Below are 22,026 nucleotides of genomic sequence, written 5' to 3' on the forward strand. Positions count from 1 at the left end.
ACAAAAGCAAGACAAGCTATCAAATGCCATAGACAAGTGGATAGCTACACACTGCATGCTGATTAGTATTGGGGAAGATGTTGGTCTTAGGAACGTTCTTAAAATCACAACGTAGTCGCTCGGCCCCTCGGGGTTGCTCTTTGCACCGGTGAACAGAAAGGGAGACAAGCGCTCCGTGAGTAAACGGCAGGCACTCTATGGATAGTAACCATGGCGACGCCTTCTGGGCGCTATACAGCTGTAGCCTATTTAACTTAAGTTAAAATTATAGGCTACATAACTTTACTGATAGGCCTCCATATAGTTTTGCGGGGTGCTCTGCCATGCGAATTCCCTCCTGTTGATGTCCTATTTAGTAAACAGTAATAGATTCTGGAAACTCACAAACAGCAAGGATTAGTCTCTCTTCCAATGATTTGTGCTCCGCCTTGCGTACAATACGTTCAAGACAATTCAACTTCGGCAGGAGGCTTCTTCACCTCACTAACAGGGACACTTGCTACTGAACAAAAACTGTTATATATATATATATATATATATATATATATATAGTAGTACCTTGAAATTAAATTAAAAGTGTGCAATACGCTACTTTAGAATTCATTGTTCAATTTTGCGCATAACCATGCGATTATCTGCGATTAAATAAAAGATTTTATCGTTGCCCAGCACTAGTATCCACAAATCATACTGTGGGTACTGTAATTGTTTTTTGTTCCCATGCCTCTCTCTGTGGCTTTTTTACTACTTACTCTGTGACACTCTGACCAGCTCCGCCACGTTCCACACCCCTGAGGTGACGAAGCAGTCCTGGAAACTCAGGTGCCCTGTACAGAAAAGGATTTGATCAGGACTTGCATATACATGCAAGTGTTGTAGAGAAACCCCCCCCCAGAAATTCATGGTGAAAAAAGGGAAAAGAAAAGAAATTGGAAGAAACCCTGAAAATCACATCCCTTTGAGAGGGCGACCATCTGCAACTATGTTTGTGGATCAACATCTGTGTGAGCCTGTTTGCTAATTGGATCCATAATTGGAAAATGTTAAGACTGATAAGCATGATGCAATTAATTTTAGTATGCTCATTTGATGGTGTCTGGACATGGGATGTGTGTGTTTGGGTACCTACCATTGGGCGGTGGTTTGATGTCTGTGTCCCCCTGTTGGCTGGAGCTGTCTGATTGTCCGGATTCTGCACAGAAACAGCGAGGGGAGAATAGAGAAAGACAAATGGTTAAGATCTGTTTTTTGTGCTAAAAAAAAGTAACCAAAAACATGAACAACGTCTCGGCAATTCACAGCTATGCATCCATGCTGCCAAGTGATATTTAAGGTGTGAGATGAATAAGAGGGACTTGCAGTATGTGCTGGGATATGGTATGCATCTTGTGAGTGTATGTGTGTGTGTGAATTCACACATTTTTGTGTGACAGTCTTGTATCTAAGAATGTTCTCTCCCGTCTCCCTGTGTCCCTCCTGACTTAAGGTGCAATGATTTACAGTGTGCTGCTATGCCATTTAGTATCTAACCACGCAATCATATCCCTCACCCTAATCCTATTTAATACCTTCTTGCTGGTAGGGATTTAGTCTGCGTAAACAGAGCACCTTACACACACACACACACACACACACACACACACACACAACTATGCACACTCTCTCTCAATCTGTTTCTGTCTTTAATGTTTGTTTCATACTTTAAAACATGCTGTAATCCTTGCATGGACACAAACGCATGAATACATGAACACTCATACACAGACCCTGTGAAAGGGCTGACCATGCCAGTCTGGCTGTCCCGAGGGATTCGAGGCATGTTGAAGTTGAGGCAAAAAACTATTCCTCTTGTGATGAAATGACAGCTGAGCAACACAAAAACATCTGCACAAACACACACCTGTTATGACTGCATGGGGGTTTCACTCACGAGCAGACGCAAACATGCCAAGTCTTGGCAACAAAGGGCCACAATTACACTTGGAGTAGCTGCAGGCTGAATGAGGAGGTTTTGTAACATGGGTATTGAGAAAAGTTGTCTAAAGAGGGTGGATTCTTGTCCTGGCTGTGAAAAAAGAACACGTGTGTGCATATTTGTTTATGGATACAGAACACCGGCTGGGCCTTCTAGCTGTATGTATTTCCTTGATCTTTGTGACCACGTGTTGGGGTTGGTGAATAAGACTGGGCTCCATTTCCACAACTGGTGTGGTGTGAGCGGCTAATGCTATTGGCCATTCATTCAGGCCTAGCTAGGCCATAGCTAGCTAGCAAGCTAGCTAAAGGAGGTGTTTATCTGCAGGCTGTAGGTGATAACAGAGCACACAGACTCCTGCCAGCAGCGCTTGCCTTGCAGCCACACTAAGCCACAGATTACTGAGCAGAAACAATAACAGACCTGTCTCGCTGCCTACGAAGCACTGCTTATCCACAGAGAGAGGGGCGAGACAGACTGAGAATGAAAGAAAGAAAGAGCACAGAAATGAAAGAGAGCTTCTTTTTCCCCTCTTTTCTCATGCAGAATCTCTCGCTCTTCTCTGTCTCTCACTGGCTGGGTGTAATCCTGGCAGCCATCTTAGAGCTTGGCAGCCATCTTAGCATTGGCGGTAGCGCCACATTCCAGCTAACTGACGGCACTCACTCCAAACATACGAGGCAGCGCCCCCGCCGCGCACGCATCCAGACACTTTCAAACACACACACTCATACGTGGATAAACATTGAGGTACACATTCAGAGTAAACATATATGATGGCCAATGAAAGCTGTTGAAAAAACAACCTGACTTCACTGGACTTTTTACCGTTGTGTAGTATTTCACCAGAGGGCTCTACAATATTGTAAACACTCCTTTTCTCACACCATACATGCAATGGTTGAAGCACACAGTACATACAGTAAGGTGGATTTATATCCAGAGATACATGATATATTTGCTGCCACAAACCTTCACAAGACTTCAAGGGAACATACTATCACAGACGATAGTTCAAGGTACAACTATCACAAAAAAGTAAAGTAGTTGAGAAAAGTTTTCAAAGTGACAAAAATGCTTCCCAGCCATTTCTGTCGATGTAGTACTAGATCTGCTGATTTAAGGTAACAATCTATTGGGTTATTATCTCTTTATCGTGTCCATCTATATGGATAATGAAACACAAAAATGGCCCATTTACTATGTTTCAAGACTTTCTCTATGTTCTGCAGTAATGAAATGCGGATTGTGTTTTTCCACTTGCACCTGTCTGCTCACAAAACCAAGGCCATCTAGAGTTATCATTTTAGTATATTTACATTCACGTTACACAATCAGTTGATTGTTTTTTGATGCATACCGAACAACATGAAGCAACTTCACAAGTTTGGCACTTGCCATAACACATGATGCTCAGTTGTGTTTTCTTTAATCAGTCCTGAGTCTTTGTCTTGTACCTTCTAAATGTTACCAAAGTCTACCATATAGACGGGACAGAATTGAACCCAGGATTTTTTTAAAGTAAAAGAATAAGTTCTTCTTACAATACCGGATTGACACCACGGAGAACTATGTAATTGAAACCATGTAACCGCTATCTCACTGAAATCTTTATTTGGAGACCTCTCTTTACAATACCATAATATGCCCTACTTTGTAACCATGTACATCTTACTAAGTAACAGAGAACAATTGTTTTTCATTGTGAACATATCACATTTTGGAAAAACCCTCCACTTGGAAACCCTGTCCTTACTTAAATCTCCTTTTGTCGGCCTGTCATGGCCCCACCATGTTATGCAGTTGTAGAGGTGTGAAAGACTAAGAGTGAAAACCGAGGCTCATAAGAGACCGTCAGGCAGATTTGTGCAGTAGCAGGGACACAGATAGCTATCCTCAACATCACCCTGAGGCCTCAACCAGTCAAACCACATCAGCTCTCACAGTATGTAAGGAAGAAGGATACATGTTGTTGGTTTACAATAGATACCACAACGCCTACTTTCTGTTTTTTCATTCTAAGAGCAAATGTTTGTTAATATGTTCTGTGCTGATTCTACTTTGAACGTGTTCATTGAACTTTTGAAAAGCTGTCATATAGAGTGTACAATAACCTAGCTAGATACTGGAGCTTTCGACAGTTTTGGCTCTAGATGTCTAAACACATGGCTCTTTTGCTAACAAACAATGTGCCTACAACACAACACTACATCACTTATTGGAAATCAGTGCCACTGTTGAGTTCAACAGTGCATCATATAGCTGGGTAGAGGAGTGAGGAGGACAGGGAGCAAGGAGGTAAGACAGTGGAGGTCTGGTTGCTGGTTATCACCGCTCTGCCAGCTGCAGCCTACAACAGCAGCCACAAACCCCTCTTCCCCCTCCCAGCCTCCTAACCACACATCCAGCTCCTTATCTTCCCACCGCAGCGCCCCAAAGCCCTCCCTTCAGCAACCCCAATCATAGTCCTGCAGAACCCCCCCTCCCACCTCCCGGATGCCCACCAACCTCCAGCAAGCCCATCTCCAACCTCAAACCTTTCAGCCGACCCTGCAGGCTCCATAAACGAGTGAATAAAAATAAATGTGTAAACAGTGTGACCTGATGATGTACTTATAAAAACAAGATTGTTGCAAATAAAACTGATTGACCACTGTAACCATCACATATAAAATTTTTCTCTCCATAAGATCATTTGGACTGATTTGGCGTGTATGCCACCTACACCTGTCTCACCTGTTTTAAACCCATGCCAAAGCCATCACAAGGTTCCCCTAAAACTTGGCTGATAATATTCTGCAAGTGAAATTTTTTAAATTAAATAAATACAACTCATTAAATAATAATTTCGATTTGTATTAAATTTCTCACTTGTACTCTCTTGATTTCACCAATGTGAAAAACCTGAAACATCCTGCAAGTGAGGGAAGGAAATCTGAGATGAAAGGTAAATCAGTATGTACACATAAGAAGCAAATGTTCAACAAATGATCAGAAAGAAAATTTGGAAATTCATGCTTTTGCACAACTTCTCTATTGTACAGCCAAAGTAAATGTGGGGCTGGCGCAGAGAGTAAGTATCCAGTTCCAGTAAGATGGGATCTTTTTTGCATGGGTTGGCAGACCGAACCTGTGCTAATACTGGCCTTAAATTTGACATGTAGCAAGAAAGACGACTAAATATTTGCTAACACAGTAGCCCTTTAGCACATGATAAGTTGACACACCAAGGCTTGCTGCAGTGTGTTTGAGGCTGCTTTCTAACTGTATTGTTTCTCTGTGGCTTCAGCTTAATGACGGCTGCTGTCATTGCTTGCTGATTGCAGAATTTCCCTGCAGGCTTCAGAGCGAACCTCAAGACCCTCACCACAAATCAACATAACCCCACCAATCATGGCCTTGACATACAGTACTGTACCCCCTGCTGTGTTTGCTTTCTTGCTCTCACAATTCTTCCATCTATCACTGTGTGGCTTAACTCCTACCATCTCTCTGATATCCAGCAAATATTTCTGTGGCTTTCCTTTGCATCAGTTTCCTCTGTAGGGCATTCTCCTCACCATCATTTTTTGTCTTATGTGACATTCTCAGCTGGTCTTCTGTAAGAAATCCCTTTGAAATAATAATTCTCAAGCCCCACCACATCTTCTTTTATTTTTCCTATTACTACTATACTCTTTCCATGGCATTAACTGAGGGTCTCCAGGGTCAGAAAAAAAGGCCGTTGCCCTGTCTATCAAACCACCCATCCCACACCATGTAGCCAACCAACCCACCATCCATCCATGAGTTGGGGATTAGGCTTTGGCTCAGTGACCTGTTGGATTTTGCTGTTGACCGACTGGTGATAGGGGTCAGACAGAGCTGCCAGCCTGTCACTCCTCGTGGCAGCCACCCGAGCAGAGCAAAGCAGGGAACTAAAGCTCAGCTGAAAAAAAGCCCAGATTAAAACACATTCAAACATGACCTAAGAGCCCTGTGACCCCCCCCCCCAGTAACAGACATAACTGAGAATGCACAGATGACAACCTCTCCAAGTGTGGAAATGTACGTGCTGATAATTACAAACATGGGATAAAGCCAAAGTAAAAGTCAAGGTCGAAAATGAAAGAAGTGACAAGTGGGCTCCGTAGTGGCAAACCACTGTTTGACAGATGCATAAACTGTGCTGGTCATTTCAGAGTCTGTGCAGAACAGGCACATACACTCCTCACATCAAAATACAAACCAACAAGTGAGCTAATGTGCTCTATAGCCACATCAAACCAGTGCGTGTCCATATGTGTGTAACTACATGTATGTGCACAGTCTGTTGGTGCACAGTGATTCCTCGTCTTGTTGGAACAAATGTCAACTCTACTCTCCCCCTCTCCTCTCTTCTCCTCCCCAAAACACAGGATAACGCGGTACAGCCTCCCAATTGGGTTTCGCTTAAGAGGTTTATCGGTATGTTGCTAAACATTCTGACCTTTTTTTAATCCTTAATGCGCTTAAAATGTTCCAAACCCTCCTAATCCCCCCAGCTATCCCACACAGATGTTCACTCAGCTCTTTTATTGGACGTTATTTTTTTAAAATTTATTTATTTATTTTTCTGTTTTTTTTTTTATTATTTAAGTCTGCGTCATACGAGGGTATATTTCCGTGTCAGTGTTAAGAAGTCTTTATCATTGCTACTGTTTAATATGTGTTTGTGTGCACGTGCAGTAATGCTTTTGTCCTAAAAGTGTAGACCACATTCCTATGTAGTCTACCACAAGTGTGACTATGACCTTTTCAAATGTTTACTCTGTCAGAAGCAAAAACTTACTAAGTTACTTGTAAGTGAAACTTGACGGAGTCATAAATGAATAAAAATTCTACAGTAAAATTAGGTATTACATGTGTATAGAAAACACTGCGTAGTATATACACTATGAATGTACAAATCTGTATGCACAAACATTTGTTTGCACGTATAGATGTACAAATGAATGTACGTATGCATGTGTGTTTTAGTATTTGTGTCCCTATATCACTGTGCCAGGCAGGCAGGCTGTGTGGCGAGGTGGCAGAGTAGGGCTCTGTAAGTGTGAGTGTGTGTGTGTGTGTGTGTGTGTGTGTGTGTGTGTGTGTGTGTGTGTGTGTGTGTGTGTGTGTGTGGAGCAGGTGTGCCTGGCCGCCCTGCGCAGCTTGCTGCCCATCTGTGCTCCCGTCTGTGTGCCGCCTGCGCCCACGCTCTGCCAACAGCACCACGCCACGGCAAGAAGACCCATGAGAGAGGGATGCTGAGAGACGAGGGGAGGGATGGAAAGAAAGCGAGAGATAGAGGGGAGGAGGAGGAGGAGGAGAGAGGAGGGAGGAGGAAGGGGGAAGGATGGAGGGAGGAGCAGAGAGAGGAGGGAGAGGGGGATTACAAGGCTGGGAGCATTGAGGATAGGAAAGAGAGCAAAAGGAAGATGGAGAGGGAAAGGGAGGGGGGTTATGGGTCTAGAGAGTATGCATGAACTTGCAGGCACTGGGTGGAGTGGGTGATAGTGAGAGGGTGGGGGGTATGTGGCTGGCTGGAAGCCCATACATACATACCCCGTCCTTCTTTATCCCCTTCACTCCTTCCTGTTGTTCCTTCCTCTCTCCATTCATCCTCTTATCCTCACCCCTCAATCACCTCTTGGCACCATCAGTGCAGATTACTGAGGACCTATGTGACACAGCTACACAGTCTTCTGTAATGTTTCTCCATCACTGGTTTGGGACCCATGCAACTTTGTGAGGCCCATGTAACCATCTCTAACTGTTTTTGAGACATGTTTTATCCAAAGATATTGGCTTTGTAAAGTCACCAGGGTATTCCCAAGCTGCTACAATATAAGCTAAGCTAATTATTAGGTTGCAGCCCCAGAGGTACTATCCCCAAACGGGGTAGATTATATTAAATTAGCCTACCCAACGGACTATAAAAATCAATTTTGGGAAATTCCAAGAGTAAGAGCATGAAAACCCAAGGTGTACCAATTACACCAATTTTAAATCCTTCATTACTGTATGTGGTAAAAATGGCAAATAAAAGCAATTCTGATTTTTATTAAAAGGGTTAAAAGTGAGTGGATATATTCTGCATATCAAGGGTGAACTCATTCACTTGTGGCATTTAAAGTAAGCCAAATCCTTAGTCAGAGAGGTGTAAAATGACTTCTCATGAGAGTTATAAATTTAAGTACAGGATGTCTGAATCTACTTTTGTGTGTGTATGAATTACGACTGGTTTCACAAGTGTGTATAAAACTCTGTGTTGTTGCCGTTTGTTGGATTTGTCATTGGGTTCATCTACTTCAGGCTGTCTGTCCCCATAACACTGACATTGTAAAGGTTTGAAAGTCAACTCCCACCATTACATTGGTTTCATTTTCTTCAACATGGCGCCCCAAAAAGCCAGTTTATCAAGGCTTAACATGTTTGTTTCATTCATGCTGTCCTCCCCTACCATTTTACTGTATTGAGCTGAAAATGAGTCATGGACTTAGTATCCACACACACGTGCCATGGCTTGTTTCCTTAAATCAGAGCATGTGAAACAATGCGTTGTGTTAACATTGTCAGTATTTAGAAGCTTGTCAGCTTGTTCTACACATATTAAAAGAAAAGTGAATGCAGATGAAGAGAAGAATAAAATAGCTAATTTAAGTTTTTTTTTAAGTTTGAGGTGAGGAATAACAAATTATGATTTTAAAACAGAAGTTTGAATCTGTCAATAACTCTAATACCATGATAACAATGGGTTTTAGTTAAGTTTAGGTTCATTGAATGCTGCAGTGCTTCAGAGATCATTTATAAGAGAGCCAATGTCAGTTTGAACCCTATTTGTATTCATGTATTTTTTAAACCCAGTTCTAAATTATGGTTAGCATGAATGTATGCAAAGATATTTCTTGTTTGGTGGCAGTCAGGTACAATTTCTCTAAGAAGGGAGTAAGATCTCAATAAACTCCCATGCAAAACGAAACAAGTCTACGGTATATTATATATGTTTAAATTTCCTTTAGGTAGCTAAAAACACTCGGGGCCAATAATACGTTTGTGTTATATGCATCCCTGTTAGCATCCCATTTGGTTACTATGATCATGCAATGTGGTCACAAAGGCCTCTGACAGAACTCTGATTCACAATTAATATGTATAGTCGAGTGTAAAAGGGATTCTGTGCTTTGGAGTCATGCTGACAAGACTTGCTTTTAGACAGCCGCTCAAAGTCCTGAAGGATCGCTAGGGCTCAGTGTAGCAAGAATCCCACTAAAACAGACAAAAGAAGACACACAGTCTCACACACATACACAAATACACACTGACAAGTGTCAGGGAGAGAAAGCACAGAAGGCTTTGATATAAAGTGTACCTGACTTAGTTTATTACATTTAAATATGTCTTTAAAACACAAAGAATTAGCTTAAAAAGTAACACTTAGATGTGGTGATGTGAATGAGAATCTATTAAAAGGAGTATGAGCATTTTGCATTCATGTATGTCTAAGCTGTTTCATTAGCAAAGGCTTGAGTGGACTCCGTGTGTGTGTTTATGGTTGAGGCTTGGGGCCCCCAGCACGGTTCACGACCCAGCCTAACAGAGTGTGAACGTCCCCCTGCTGAGCTGATACTGATATAGCTGTCCTGTAAGTGGTGTTGACACCAGCATTATTACTCTGTCAACCTCCATCTCTACTTAGTTTAAAGGCATCAACTGGGGCGGGGGCCCAAGCGTGGTCAGGACCAGTGTCTCTGCATAGCCCTGCTCCAGCCCAAATAAATACAGCTGCACAAAGGCCGGAAAGGGAAAGAGAAGGGGAACACTGGGGAGGGAGAAGGAAGGAGAAAGGGGGCGTGGGGGTACACTTATTCTCGCCACCTACGCAGCTCTCACAAGATACAAACATCAGAGAGAGACACACACTGAATGGGTGCCTGCAGTAGGGGGTTATCACCACCAGGAGGCATTTTCCTGGCACATACAGAGCATGGTGAAATGCAAATAAAGCAACAAGGCCTTGGGCCAGGCGTCTCAGCTAGCTCAGACTTCACTCTCTAGACGGTAGAGAGAAGCAGGCCAGGAATGGAGAGAAAGGGAGACAAAGAGATGAAAAGGGAGAGAGATGTGATGTGAATAAAATCAAAGTGAAATATGGCGCCGTGAATATTATTGAGATGTGAGTAGGAGCTTATCCCTTCTGCGTTTTGCCCTTAGATAGCAAGATTCAACACATAGCGTGCATACTACCGTGTTCAAGTCAAGTGTTTCAAATCAAAATACCTTACACTCTCCAACATCAGGAGCTGAGCGTCGTTAGACAAAGAGGCAGTTGGAGAGGTGCAAACCTACCAGAAAGTGCAGAGACAGAAAGATGTGTGAGCCGGAGGAATGTAGATTTGCACGAGAACAGAACACCGTCAGAAAATGGAAAAACACAGCACTGTGACAGAATGCATATTTGTGGCAGAAGAGAACAACATCAAAAGAATGATAAAACTTTTCAGAAAGAAAGCAGACAAGGGAGTCTGGGAGACTGTATACAGTCAAAAATAAAACATGTTAAAACTGTTCAGCCATGTGACACTGTGCAGCATTGTTTTACTTTGGGTTAAGCTTTGCAGCATTTAGCACCATCGAATTATTCTTAAGAGGAATACAAGTCAGTAGTGGAGATGATCACAGGAAAAAGATAAAAGGCAAAGTGCTTACAAGAACTGGAGTAAAGTAAGTAAGTAAACCAGTACAGTGCAGAGCAAGTTGAGTGCAGCTTTTGCAAAAATAAAGCTGGAAATGTTGCAGAGAAAGTATAGTACAGAGCTGAATATAGAGCTGGGAAGCGAGGGAAGGTCTGTGTTGAGACTTGGATTTCTCCTCCCTCGATCCCTCTTCCTGCTGGCCCAGATACACACTGTGGGTCTTTGTGCTGAGGCTGTTACACACACTTCCTGTCTGGCCAGCAGAGGGGTGCTTTAAGGTAAGCCTCTCCCATGTTCTAGCATTAGAACTGTCTTTATTTCTATTCCTCTCTCTTCCTGTTTTAAACTTCACATTTTCTCTCTATCTGTACTCATCTGTCAAGTTCCAGCACATTGTTCATTTCAAATTTTAAACAACTTAGACCGCCTGCTTTCTGCCCATATCCTGCTGTGTTATTTTTCACATGCCTCTGACACTGGCGCTCTTCTCCTCACTTTTATCTGCCAAGCCGTTTACATTTCTTTACAAGACACATAAAAGAAAGCGAATTACACTAATAGAACGCTGGAGCACTTGCACAGCGAAGGACACGTCGATAAGAGTGAGAAAACATCCTCAACACAGACACACACACGCGCACACACCCACAAAGCGATACTGAGCAAGGTTGCCAACTCCTCCAAAAGCACCACTGAGATAACAGTGATAACAAACATTCTTCCCGCAGCCAAGTCTTTTTCTCCTGAGGAACACTTCAATGAAAATTTAGAGCAAATGTGCCACTTTATGAACATAACAATACGTCAAAAAGTCAGTTGGGTGAATATGCAGCACTGGAAAGCAAGAGACCCAATTACAGAGGATCTCTTAAGTTCTTTGCTCAGGAGAAATGCAATGATGAAAGTAAAGAGAGAATCCATCCATTTGAATGCATTTGAAAATAATGACTGTTCTTTTGGGAATGCATAAAAGTCATGAACAAAATTATTTTCTGTTGGAAAAAAAACTTTTCAATATAATAAGAATTAAGTCATTTACTTAAAAAAATTGCGACAGTGTAATTTCAATAAACCATATACAGTGAAGCAGGCAGTTATATAGAGTAGGTATTAGGGTACACTGTTGCTCCCTGCTGGGTTGTACACATACAGTGCAGCACTCAGTGAGCTGGACACTGACACAATATGTGTCTCACTGGGAAGAACGAACAATCCAAGTGACTCAATCCTGTCAATCTGTGCCAAGAGGACAGAGGGACGGTGGGAGGCAGAAAGTAAGAGGGCTGAGGGAGGTGGAGGTGGGGGTGGGTGGGGGGATCAAAATAAAAGGAGGAGCAGAGATGCTAGCAGGAGAGGAGGAAAGGAGCCGTTGGCAAGTAGTGGAGTAAAGCGAAAACAGTGAAAGATATAAAGGCTGTGTATATTATATTGTATTTATACATGAAGGAAAACTCCAGGACAGAAAACTTGATCAAAGAGGTCACGCTGTCACGTTGACAACACACACACACACACATACCCACAGAAGAGCGGAAGGACATGGACTTTGCGTTGCCAAGCGGGGGTCACCTTTGACCCTTTGGCACTGTAGCTGGAGATGATGCCAGCCAGACAGCTCAACGCAGGAAGTAGAGCAAACAGTGTGCAAATGTGCTTGTGTGTGTGTGTGTGTGTGTGTGTACACACAGGGGTGTGGACACAAACTGGCCAATCACAGCCATGAAGTCAGATCGTATGAGCCAATGAAAGCAAAGTGTGACGAGGCTGACAAGGGCTGATGTTCGCTTATTTTGTGCCATGTCAATATGCATTCGTGTTGGCAGTTGTGTGCATTTGTGTCAGTGTGTTGGTGTGTATGCCTGTGTGCTTGAGTGTTGCTACGCAGACTGAGGATTAAAAACCACGTAGGAAGAATGTGGGAGGGAGGCATAAGAGAGGAAGCAGGCGAGAGGAGAAGAGAGGAGAGGAGAGGAGAGGAGAGGAATTGGCAGGTAAATGGCAGAGGAGGCATGAAGTGAACTTGTGCCCTTGAGTGCCAGGTCTCAGGAGCTGAACTGCCAGCTTGTCAAGTCTGGTTCATGGTGCACACACTTCAACCGCACAAAAATACAATGTATGTAAGAGATGAAAGAGTTCATCAAAAGAGACGGCATGTCGCTTGGCACACACTTTGACATAGGCAAACACATGCACACACTCTTTGTCCATTGTGCGGCCTGGTGAGGGCAGATGGGGAGAGTGGTGAGGGGCAAAGGGTGACGTCATGTGAGGGAGCTGGAGCCAGGCGCGACAGCCAACCTGAAATCAACACAGTATTCTGTATCACCAGTGGGTGACCCTTTGAGGATGTGCTTGAGTGTCTGTCTCTTTGGATGTTATCTTTGATGCAGCGGAGGGCCACAAGCACAAATAAAAATGGTTGAATGTTGCATGTGCATGTTTGTAGAAAGGAAATTAATGAAACAGGGCTGTGGTGCCGTGGCCCATGAATGAACAGCTGGCTGGAAGATTCTCAGCAAAACATTAAAAGGAAATTCCTCCTAACTGCATCACCCAAACACAGGTGACCCCATAAAAAAGGCTAAAACGATAAAATATTTATAAGAAAAATCCCCCAAAGGGATGTGTGTGCGTGTATGGATATATAAGATGAATAGTGATCTTGAAAAACGCTTACACACACATGTATGAACATGTTCAATGTGCATCTAATGCACGAACATTACACTCACAGACGTGCATACCGACACAAGCTGAGAAGTAATGAAGTAAAAGAAAGGATTAACGCTTGGGGAGGAAGTGAGAAAGATAAATAAATCACTCAGTTACTGGATCTCTACGGGAAAGACAGAGTAAAATATAATGCTCTAACAAAGTCAAAAAAGCTAATCCAACAAATGGCGATGGTGGTGACCCTTGTAGCCAGGATAACTCCAAACAGCTTGGAGTCCGGACAAATAAGCGACGGCACCAACACACACCAGTAGATAAACCAATCAGGATGTCGACGTACAGTAAAGCAGATCACCATCTGTCTGCTGGTATAGGCACTCAATGGTGAGCCACATCACTGCCACATAGGGTCAATGTGTGTGTGTGTTTGTGTGTGTGTGTAAGACAGAGGGAGCGATTGAGAGAGAGGGAGAATGTGAGAAAGACAGAGAAATTAAGCGTAACCTGAGGTGTGTGTTTATGATCGGTAGATTTATATGCAAACAAACACATTTTCTTCTCATAACCTTTTGCCATCCTCACTCTGTCCCCAAAAAAGAGCACTCAGTTTGGGCAGGGGACAACAGGCGACTCCAAGGCTTCTAGACAGGCAACAGAGGCCTACAGTCTTTTTAGTGTTTGGATCACAGACAAAGCATGTGTGTACCCACAGAGCACAAGTCACTAAAACAGCACACACTGAACATTTGTGTGTGTGTGTCTGTCCTCGTTTGTCAGCCCTATTCAGATATCTCTTTCCTTTTCATTGAATGATCTTGCTGTGCGTATGTATTTGTGTGTGTGTATGAGTGTTTATGTAAGGACCACACCCTCACCATTGACCTCGCAGCACTTAGCCTGTAAGCCCATCCCGCTTAACGTCTCCTCATTAATTCTAATTCTAAATCTAATTCACCTCCTTACCACAATCACCCCACACATCATCCCTGTACTCGGCCCCAGCTAAGCTACACACCCACACACTATCTGATTGACCACATGGCAACTGGGCCATGGTATTTGAATGTGCTGTATAGTTAATCCACATTAATAGTGCTTTGCTTAGCTTTAGCCTATGACCCTAATCAATTAAATTCAGTGTAACCCCACACCCAAAGCCTGCCAAAACATAGAAGCAGAGCCTTCCACAAACACACCTGATAGTCATTTTGGATTCTGACACAGGACACAAGAACAGAAAGATAAACAAAATCATTAATACCATTGTTTGTTAATCTCTCTACCAAATGAGCAGAATTCATTAAAACAGGCTTTTATCCACACTAGATGGAGGTATTAAATGGGAAGCGATATGTGTGTATGCTGGAGCAGAGGATGTGTGTGAGTTGATCTGATCCCCTGTAACCAGTGATGTAATGCCTGGTGCAGCCACCATAATATGTTACATAACCTTATAACAGGCTTACGTACCCTTGGGTTCACAGGGTTCATTCCGAGTATGAATGGCTGTTTTGTCAGGAATGTATAATGATCAAGATATAAAATCATTCAATAATCAATAATAAGCTACTCAAATCACCATGGCTTTTTCACAGTGCCCCTGAATATTTTGATTATATAAAAATAAAGTACTAGCCCAGAGTATTTGCAAAAAAGAGTCATGATGCAGCTCAACTCTGAAGACGACATGTCCTAGCTTTACTAAGGTTGAGCAGATACAGAGCTGCAGCACTTACACAAACGGCTACATTCAGCCCCCAAAATGGCTATAGTCAAATCAGTATTAACATAGCCACTCAGGGCATACCTCCTTGGCCCCCAACTGTTCTTAGCTCAGGGAAAAGCTTTTGATTTGGTTGTGACTGGCAGCTCATGTAAACACTGCATCAGCCAGTGAGCGATAGTGGAGACCGGGAGAGAGTTGAACGCCTGCCAAAAGCTGCAAAGCCAAGTTTGGCCATATAGCACACTGTGCGTGTGTGTATGTGCGCGCATGTGTGGTGAAAAGGGGGTTTTGTATGTGCAGCGCGAGTGTACATACAGTATGTGAGCACATGTGTGTCTGTATTTAACCCATTTATGTAACAGACGGGGTCCCTGGGTTCAGGCAAATTTAAAGACTGAGCGAGCAAGAAAGGCAGAGAGAAAAAGAAGTAGAGGAAGGAGCTATATGGGGAGGGTGAAAAAGGGGGGCAGGCTAGCAAGTTCTGCCAAAAAAAAAGTAGGGATGAGGTGGGTTGAGAATTGTAAGGAAAGACAGCAACAAGGCAGGAAGGAAAATGTAGGAGTATAGACTTCAGGGTGGACAAAGAAAAGAAGAAAAAGGAAAGTAAGACAGAGAGAGAAAGAAAAGCCCAATTTTTCCACTGCTTTCCGTGTTTCCAAGCACAGGGCCTTTACTCAAAAGTGGAGGCACAAAGCGACCTGACAAAGGGATTTTTGATGGAGGAAGTTTGACGAAGCAGAGGCTGAACAGACTTTCGAGGCCAGACACTGGGCTGCTTGGACCAGACTCCGCAAAGAGATTAGGACACTAAGATGTTGCCCTTGACAGAGATGAGGGGAGAGAATCAGACAGAGAAGGAGTGTGAGAAAGTGTCAGCAGAATGAGAGACGAGGAAGAAAGACCGGGAACCAGGGACAGAGAAGGGAAATACAAAAAGCATGAAAGTGGGAGAGAGAGAGAAACAAGACAGAGAGAGGGTGGAAGAGAGAGAGAGAGAGAAAGGGAGAAAAAGAGAGAAGCATGAAGGCTTGTTTCTGGTGGGACTCCAAGAGCCAGCATCTGTTTGGCTGGGGCTCAGAAAAGTCTAGTGTTTCACCCTGCAGCGCCCGGGGGAATGCTATTCCAGGCTGCATGGGCTTCTATGAAAAACAGCTTTATGTGGAAAAGGGGAGATGGAGGGAACCGGAGAAAGAGAGGCAACAAGGGAAGGACGGAAGGAGAGCAGGAGTGAGGGGAAGGAGGGAGGGAGGGAGAAGAAAGGAGAAAGTGGGGGGGGGAGAAAGGGGTGACAAGCGGGTGAGAGATGAAATTATGAAGAGGGGGAAAGAGGAAAATGATGAAAGTGCAGTGCCAAATGAGATATTTTGAAAATGACAAAAAGCGAGAATGGAGGAGGGCCCATGCTTTCGTTTGTCAATTTCACCTGTTCACAATACTTACCGAAGCCCACCCCAACAACAGCCCCTGCTTATTCAAAACTCAAAAAAGCGCGCGCACACACACACACACACACACACACACACACACACACACACACAGGAATTTTGTCTCTCCTCGGCATCTGGGCTAGGCCAGCTGTGTTGTGGCTTTCAGCTCTGGGCCTCCTCACCTGTCAGTCAGACGGCTGAAACCCCCCAAGGGACAACAAACAGCTGGCAGACAGGTGCCACTGCTGTCCACCTCCCCAAACCAGCACCTGTGTGTGTCTGTGTGTTTATATGTAGATGCATACTTGTACACTGATAACTGGATATTTCCTTCATCTCTCAGACTCTTCATATGCACAATGTGGACACGCACAAACAAACATATCATAGCACATCTAAGAGAGACATACAGGCAGTCAATCAGTATCTGGTTGCAAAAAACCAAACCACTCTACAGCTCAACAGCAAAGCAAGATATGATGTATGATGTTGGTACAGTGTGTGTGTTGAGGATGGGGAGGGGGGGTTATGGTATTAAAGCGGGGCCCTGGGCTTAATCAAAAGCAGAGGCACTTTCCCCTGGAAAAACAATGAGGGAAAGCAAAGTTTACATGAGCTAACTGACAGAGAGAGGGAGGGAGGTGAAGTAGAGAGATGGATAGACGAGTGAGGGAAGTTGGAAGGAAAGAAAATAAACATACAGGGGAGTTAGAGCATGGAGATAGATGGAGGGAACGAGAGAGATAGAGAGAGAGAGAGAGAGAGAGAGACACTTCAGTGTGACGGAATAAAATAATGAAAATGTGCTTTTCATTTCACCACCACCCTCTCCCTGTCTCTGACCCTATCTTGCTCTTTCCTGTCTTATATGGACCTTCTGCCTCTCCATTATATGTTTCTTAGGTACTGAGTTTTGTGATATGATTCTTGTATGTTCATTTTTATTGAATTCTACAGTGGAACAACTCTTCCCCCCTCTCTCCCTCCAACTCCCCACCTAACTCCTGTTAGATCCCGCTGGAACACATAAGCCTGTACTATCCCTGTACTATCAGCTTTGGGGGATTTCAGTCATTTTAGGGCATTTCACTTGTCCGGCCTGGATTGATGTCGAGCAAAGCAGCTCCCAAAACCACCAAACCCGCACATAAAGCTGTTCAGGGTTGGCTGAGGACAGACCAAGGAGAGAGATCGACAGACAGACAGAGGGATGGCTGTGGGGAGATGCAAGTTGACCTGAAGCCTTGAAAGTCTTGAAATTAATTTGGAAACGTTACCAGTGTTGAGGTGTTGCTGTGAGCAGGGTGGGCTGGTATAAAACTTTTACCAGCAGTTAATTTCGGAACTTAATACTTAATCACACTCTTTATCCAACAATTAAGATTATGGTAAATTTATAGAAAGAACTCTGCCTTGCTGCATATTTTGTTTTTATTTTCCAGGTGCAAAAGTAAATAAAAAAACACAAACTTTGACTTTATTGTAAAATACTGTTTTCTAGAAGTTGCTTTGTATTTTATTTGTGTTCCTAAATAACTGTTTAAAAGGACAAGGCTGGGTTATTCTATATTTTTATAACTGTCAACAAATCCAATGAAAAGACCAAACCAACCATGCAATTTTCTGTCTCTCAAAACGTTCCAACTTCAGTCAAAAGAAACTACAATGCCCATGTTCATCATAATGAAAGGACATGTCAGCCAGTGAGCTGATGTGTGTTTAATAGCTGTTGAGGACTATGACACAGCTATAATAGGCTTTGGCTACACAGACAATACTTGTCGGTAGGATCAATTCATTGTTCGTTTTTGATCTTTATCTAAATCGTATTTGTTGCCAATTAGAAAAATACAGATTGTCACCAGCCTTATCCTTTTATCAAGACCCTCAATCCACACGCTGCTCCAAACATTAATCAACAGTACGAGACAGTATATGTACTGGACAGCTCTCAGGTGTGTTAAATGCTCTCTCTCCTTGTACATACTCCTCCAGGCCATTGCCTTAAAAGAAAACACATAATCAGTCAACCTGCCTGGCTGAATAAGAGTTAAAGAAAATCACATAACACCACCACAGATATAACATCCTGCATCACCTCAAAGGCTGGGACTCCTCATGCTATCTCTAACAAACACATCATCGCTCTTCCTCATTCAGCTCTTTCTGTTTTTGAAGTGTCTCCCTCAGGCAAGGCTTTCTCTAGAAAACTGTAAATATCTCAGCTAAGTGACTGGTTTGAGCTTACAAGTGCATTAACGTTATCTTTGGTTGTGCAGCTCTCCTGGCGATTTATAGCCAAGGACTTTCACAGTGAGTAAAGGGGAGATGATTGCAGACAGCAATAAAGAAAAGACATCAGAAGAGTCCACAGCTGGAGGTGAGGGACTGAACAAACAGTATTTAATATTTTGTGTGTTTTTCATTCATCCGTCAAGACCAAGATGAAACCCCTCCAAGACGAGGCTGATGTATTTATTCTTTTGTTGTCAGATTTGTTTCTGTTTTCCTCCATTATTTAATTTAATCGTGACTTCAAGTTCCTCCTATACCAGACCAGGGTGAAACTTTGTACCAAGTCTGGGTAGACCTCCTCCTAGATCATGCTCATCTCATTTGATGTGCTCCTAATTGCTTGTGTTTGATGTATATTTCATAATATTGTTATAAAACATGCAAAAAAATAGCTAATTGTGTCTGTAACCCACATGCTTATGAAACTTTAACAAAACTAATTCCATAAACTCAAAATGTATTTTATAAACTAAAAACAATAATCCTAATTTGCGAAAAGTCAAAAGGGCCTAATACAAGCTGTTGAACAGTTTGTGAACTAAAACTAAAACATATGTCATATTTTTAATAATAATAATAAAGCGTGTGATTTGTTAATATATGAAAGTTTTGTCACACAGTTCTCTTTAAGTCCAACTTGTCAGCACTCGCTATTTTCTGTTTTCAGCACATTTAAAAAATCAAATCATCTGGTCCTTCTTCGACAGGAAGAGACACCTGATTAAAGAGAACCGATGAAATGGAACCAAAACCAAATGTATACTGACATGTTTGTGGGAAATCCATCCTTCCATGAAAGAATGAATGTCCTTTTAATCTCACAGCTTTCTTTCACTGGTACCACTTCCATTTTTTCCGCCACACAGGGGCAGTTTAAAAACAGTAATCCATTTTTATTATGTTTTAAGCTCACTGTCCTGATCAAGCCGGTAGGATCGAAATTACCATACCGATGTGACATTCTTATGGCTCTGTGCCATTGTGCAAACTTAACTGTTCAAACCTGATATCAATTTTCTTCTGAACACATTACTGTAGGGTGAGACTTTATAAGCTCTTGATTGCGCTTGAGTTCAAACAACAACAACAAATACAAAAAACAAATAATGTGTGGAACATCTGTAGATAAAGAATATGCATTAACGGGAAGTAAAGACGCATATGCACACTGACACACATTCACAGAGCCATATGGGCCATAGCATAAATGAGTTGGCTGTTTTAATGAGCGCTGTTGAATGAATGTTTACTGCTACATTAAAACCGTCTGCACTCATCAACACTCTCTCTCTCTCTCTGTTCTGTGATGAGACAGCCATATGATTTCACTTATCCACGGCCTTGGTCTGAGAGCCTCCAGACTGGTGATAGTGACGAACTAATAATCCCCCTTTCCTGCAATTATCCTCCTCCCCGGTCTCCATCACTCTCTCTCCCACTCTCTCTCTCGTAATTCTTCTCTTTCCCTCTCAATCACTTCTCAGCTTTGTCTTTTCCTCTCCTCTTCTCACTCAATTTCTGTTTATTTCTTTTTTACAAGTTAACCTCTCCTTAGCTCAAACACATACAAGCTAATTTCTCTCCACTCCTTCTCTCAAATATGTGCTTATGATTACATCTAATTTGTGACAAACACTCTTTCTTCTTTGTATATATTTTTTCCTTTGTATATATCAAACCTGCTCAACCTTTCTCTTTCAGCCTATAGAGGAAATTCTGGCAGACTGATGGAATGAGAATACCGTGTGTGTGTGTGTGTGTGTGTGTGTGTCCCATGGGTTATATAGATAGATTCCTAAATTCCACATCCTGTTACACAATGCTGCAGATGTGTCCTACATGGGGCTTGTGTTTACCTTCAGAAAGATTGCTCATTTTTTATATAGTGGAGAAAAGAAAGAAAGACCCAACAAACCAAAAAAATGCAATGCAAATCGAATGTATCTCAGTGAGAAGGCGGGCTTGATATAACATGTCACGCCTGTGGCTTGCTATGACTGGTTCCAACTGGTTCCAATACTACAGTAAAGTTGAGTGGAGCACTGTATGAAGTCAACAACACGCTGATGGCTTGTGACAGACAGCGTCGTTAATAGAAGCAGTGATGTAATCCACTTGGGGGCTTTGTGGTGAAACTACTGACGCCCTCACTGATTGTCTCTCTCATGAGAGACAGCAGGCAGAGGATGGAGGTACAGTTAATGTGAAATAAAAAGTTTGACATACAGTATTTCAGTTCACTCTGACATCGGGTTCATGCGTATTAGCACTCACTCCCTTACACACTCTAATCAATCTGCGTGATCAATAAGCCAGTGTCAGATTGTTTTAGCTCAGGCTGGCTGGTGGTCAATGCTCAGCCAGAAATCACACAGCTCAGTCTGGGGCATAAGGCCCACTAAGGTCCGTTTATTAGCTGCTGGGCTAACAGCCACGGATCCTCCTTTGGCTCCTTAATAGCTGATAGTGATTATTTGGGCTTATTGACAAGCTATTGGTGAATCAGGGCTATGAAGGATTGTTTAGAGAGGATTACTGACTGAACTAGATGGGATATGGGGTCCATGATGACAGTAATGGTGTTGCTGATGATGGGGCCAAGCTGATCATCACTGGGATAGGAAGAACAGAGAGGTCAAAGATGTAAGGGGGGGGAGGGGACAGTGTATTACATTTGGTCTTTCTATTGGGCCTTGGAATCACAGGGCAACCCACAATACAATACTATGATGACATTTTGCTCATGATAATAATGGTTACACGATACAATTCTGCAATATGTGACTTACATTTCAAGTACCAAAAGTTGGCATCAGATTCTCAGCCTTCTTTACCTGTTCTTTGATATTCTTAGATATTTCCTGTTTTAAATCATAATTTTGCAAATGTTAGACTGCATTTTATTTGAGGTATTTAAGGTTTGTGCACAGTTTATACGGAGTTCAACACTGATATGCTTGAGAGTGGCTGCTTTTGTTAAATAGAAAAGAAAAACATTTTTATGATCCTCAAAGCGAATTATGGTATTAGTACTGAAGCTGAGGTATCATATTGGCGCCGGTATGGAACATTTTCAAACAATACCCAGCCATGTATGCATGACAGTCATGTATAATAATAAAATAAATACTCATAAAATGAAAGAAAGCAGGAATCAATCACACATTGTTTTCATTTGCTGTGTTATGACCATCTGAGCAACATGAATACATATTGCATCATTCAAGAAACAGC

The 22,026-nt window shown here is 42.6% G+C and overlaps 1 protein-coding gene across 13 annotated transcripts in view; it reads right to left on the minus strand.

Moving 5' to 3' along the window:
- Positions 1-22,026, minus strand: part of LOC123969984 (nuclear factor 1 X-type-like) — a 109,129-nt gene that overhangs the window by 22,665 nt on the left and 64,438 nt on the right. For all 13 annotated transcript variants that reach the window (XM_046047806.1, XM_046047809.1, XM_046047808.1 and 10 more), the window contains 2 exons: positions 1,130-1,192; positions 753-827 (listed from right to left, as the gene is read on the minus strand). In XM_046047806.1, coding sequence (XP_045903762.1) covers positions 753-827; positions 1,130-1,192 — 138 coding nt within the window. The remainder of the gene's footprint in view (positions 1-752; positions 828-1,129; positions 1,193-22,026) is intronic.

This window comes from Micropterus dolomieu, linkage group LG04 (assembly GCF_021292245.1).
Source record: "Micropterus dolomieu isolate WLL.071019.BEF.003 ecotype Adirondacks linkage group LG04, ASM2129224v1, whole genome shotgun sequence".
In the NCBI taxonomy this organism is placed as follows: domain Eukaryota; kingdom Metazoa; phylum Chordata; class Actinopteri; order Centrarchiformes; family Centrarchidae; genus Micropterus; species Micropterus dolomieu.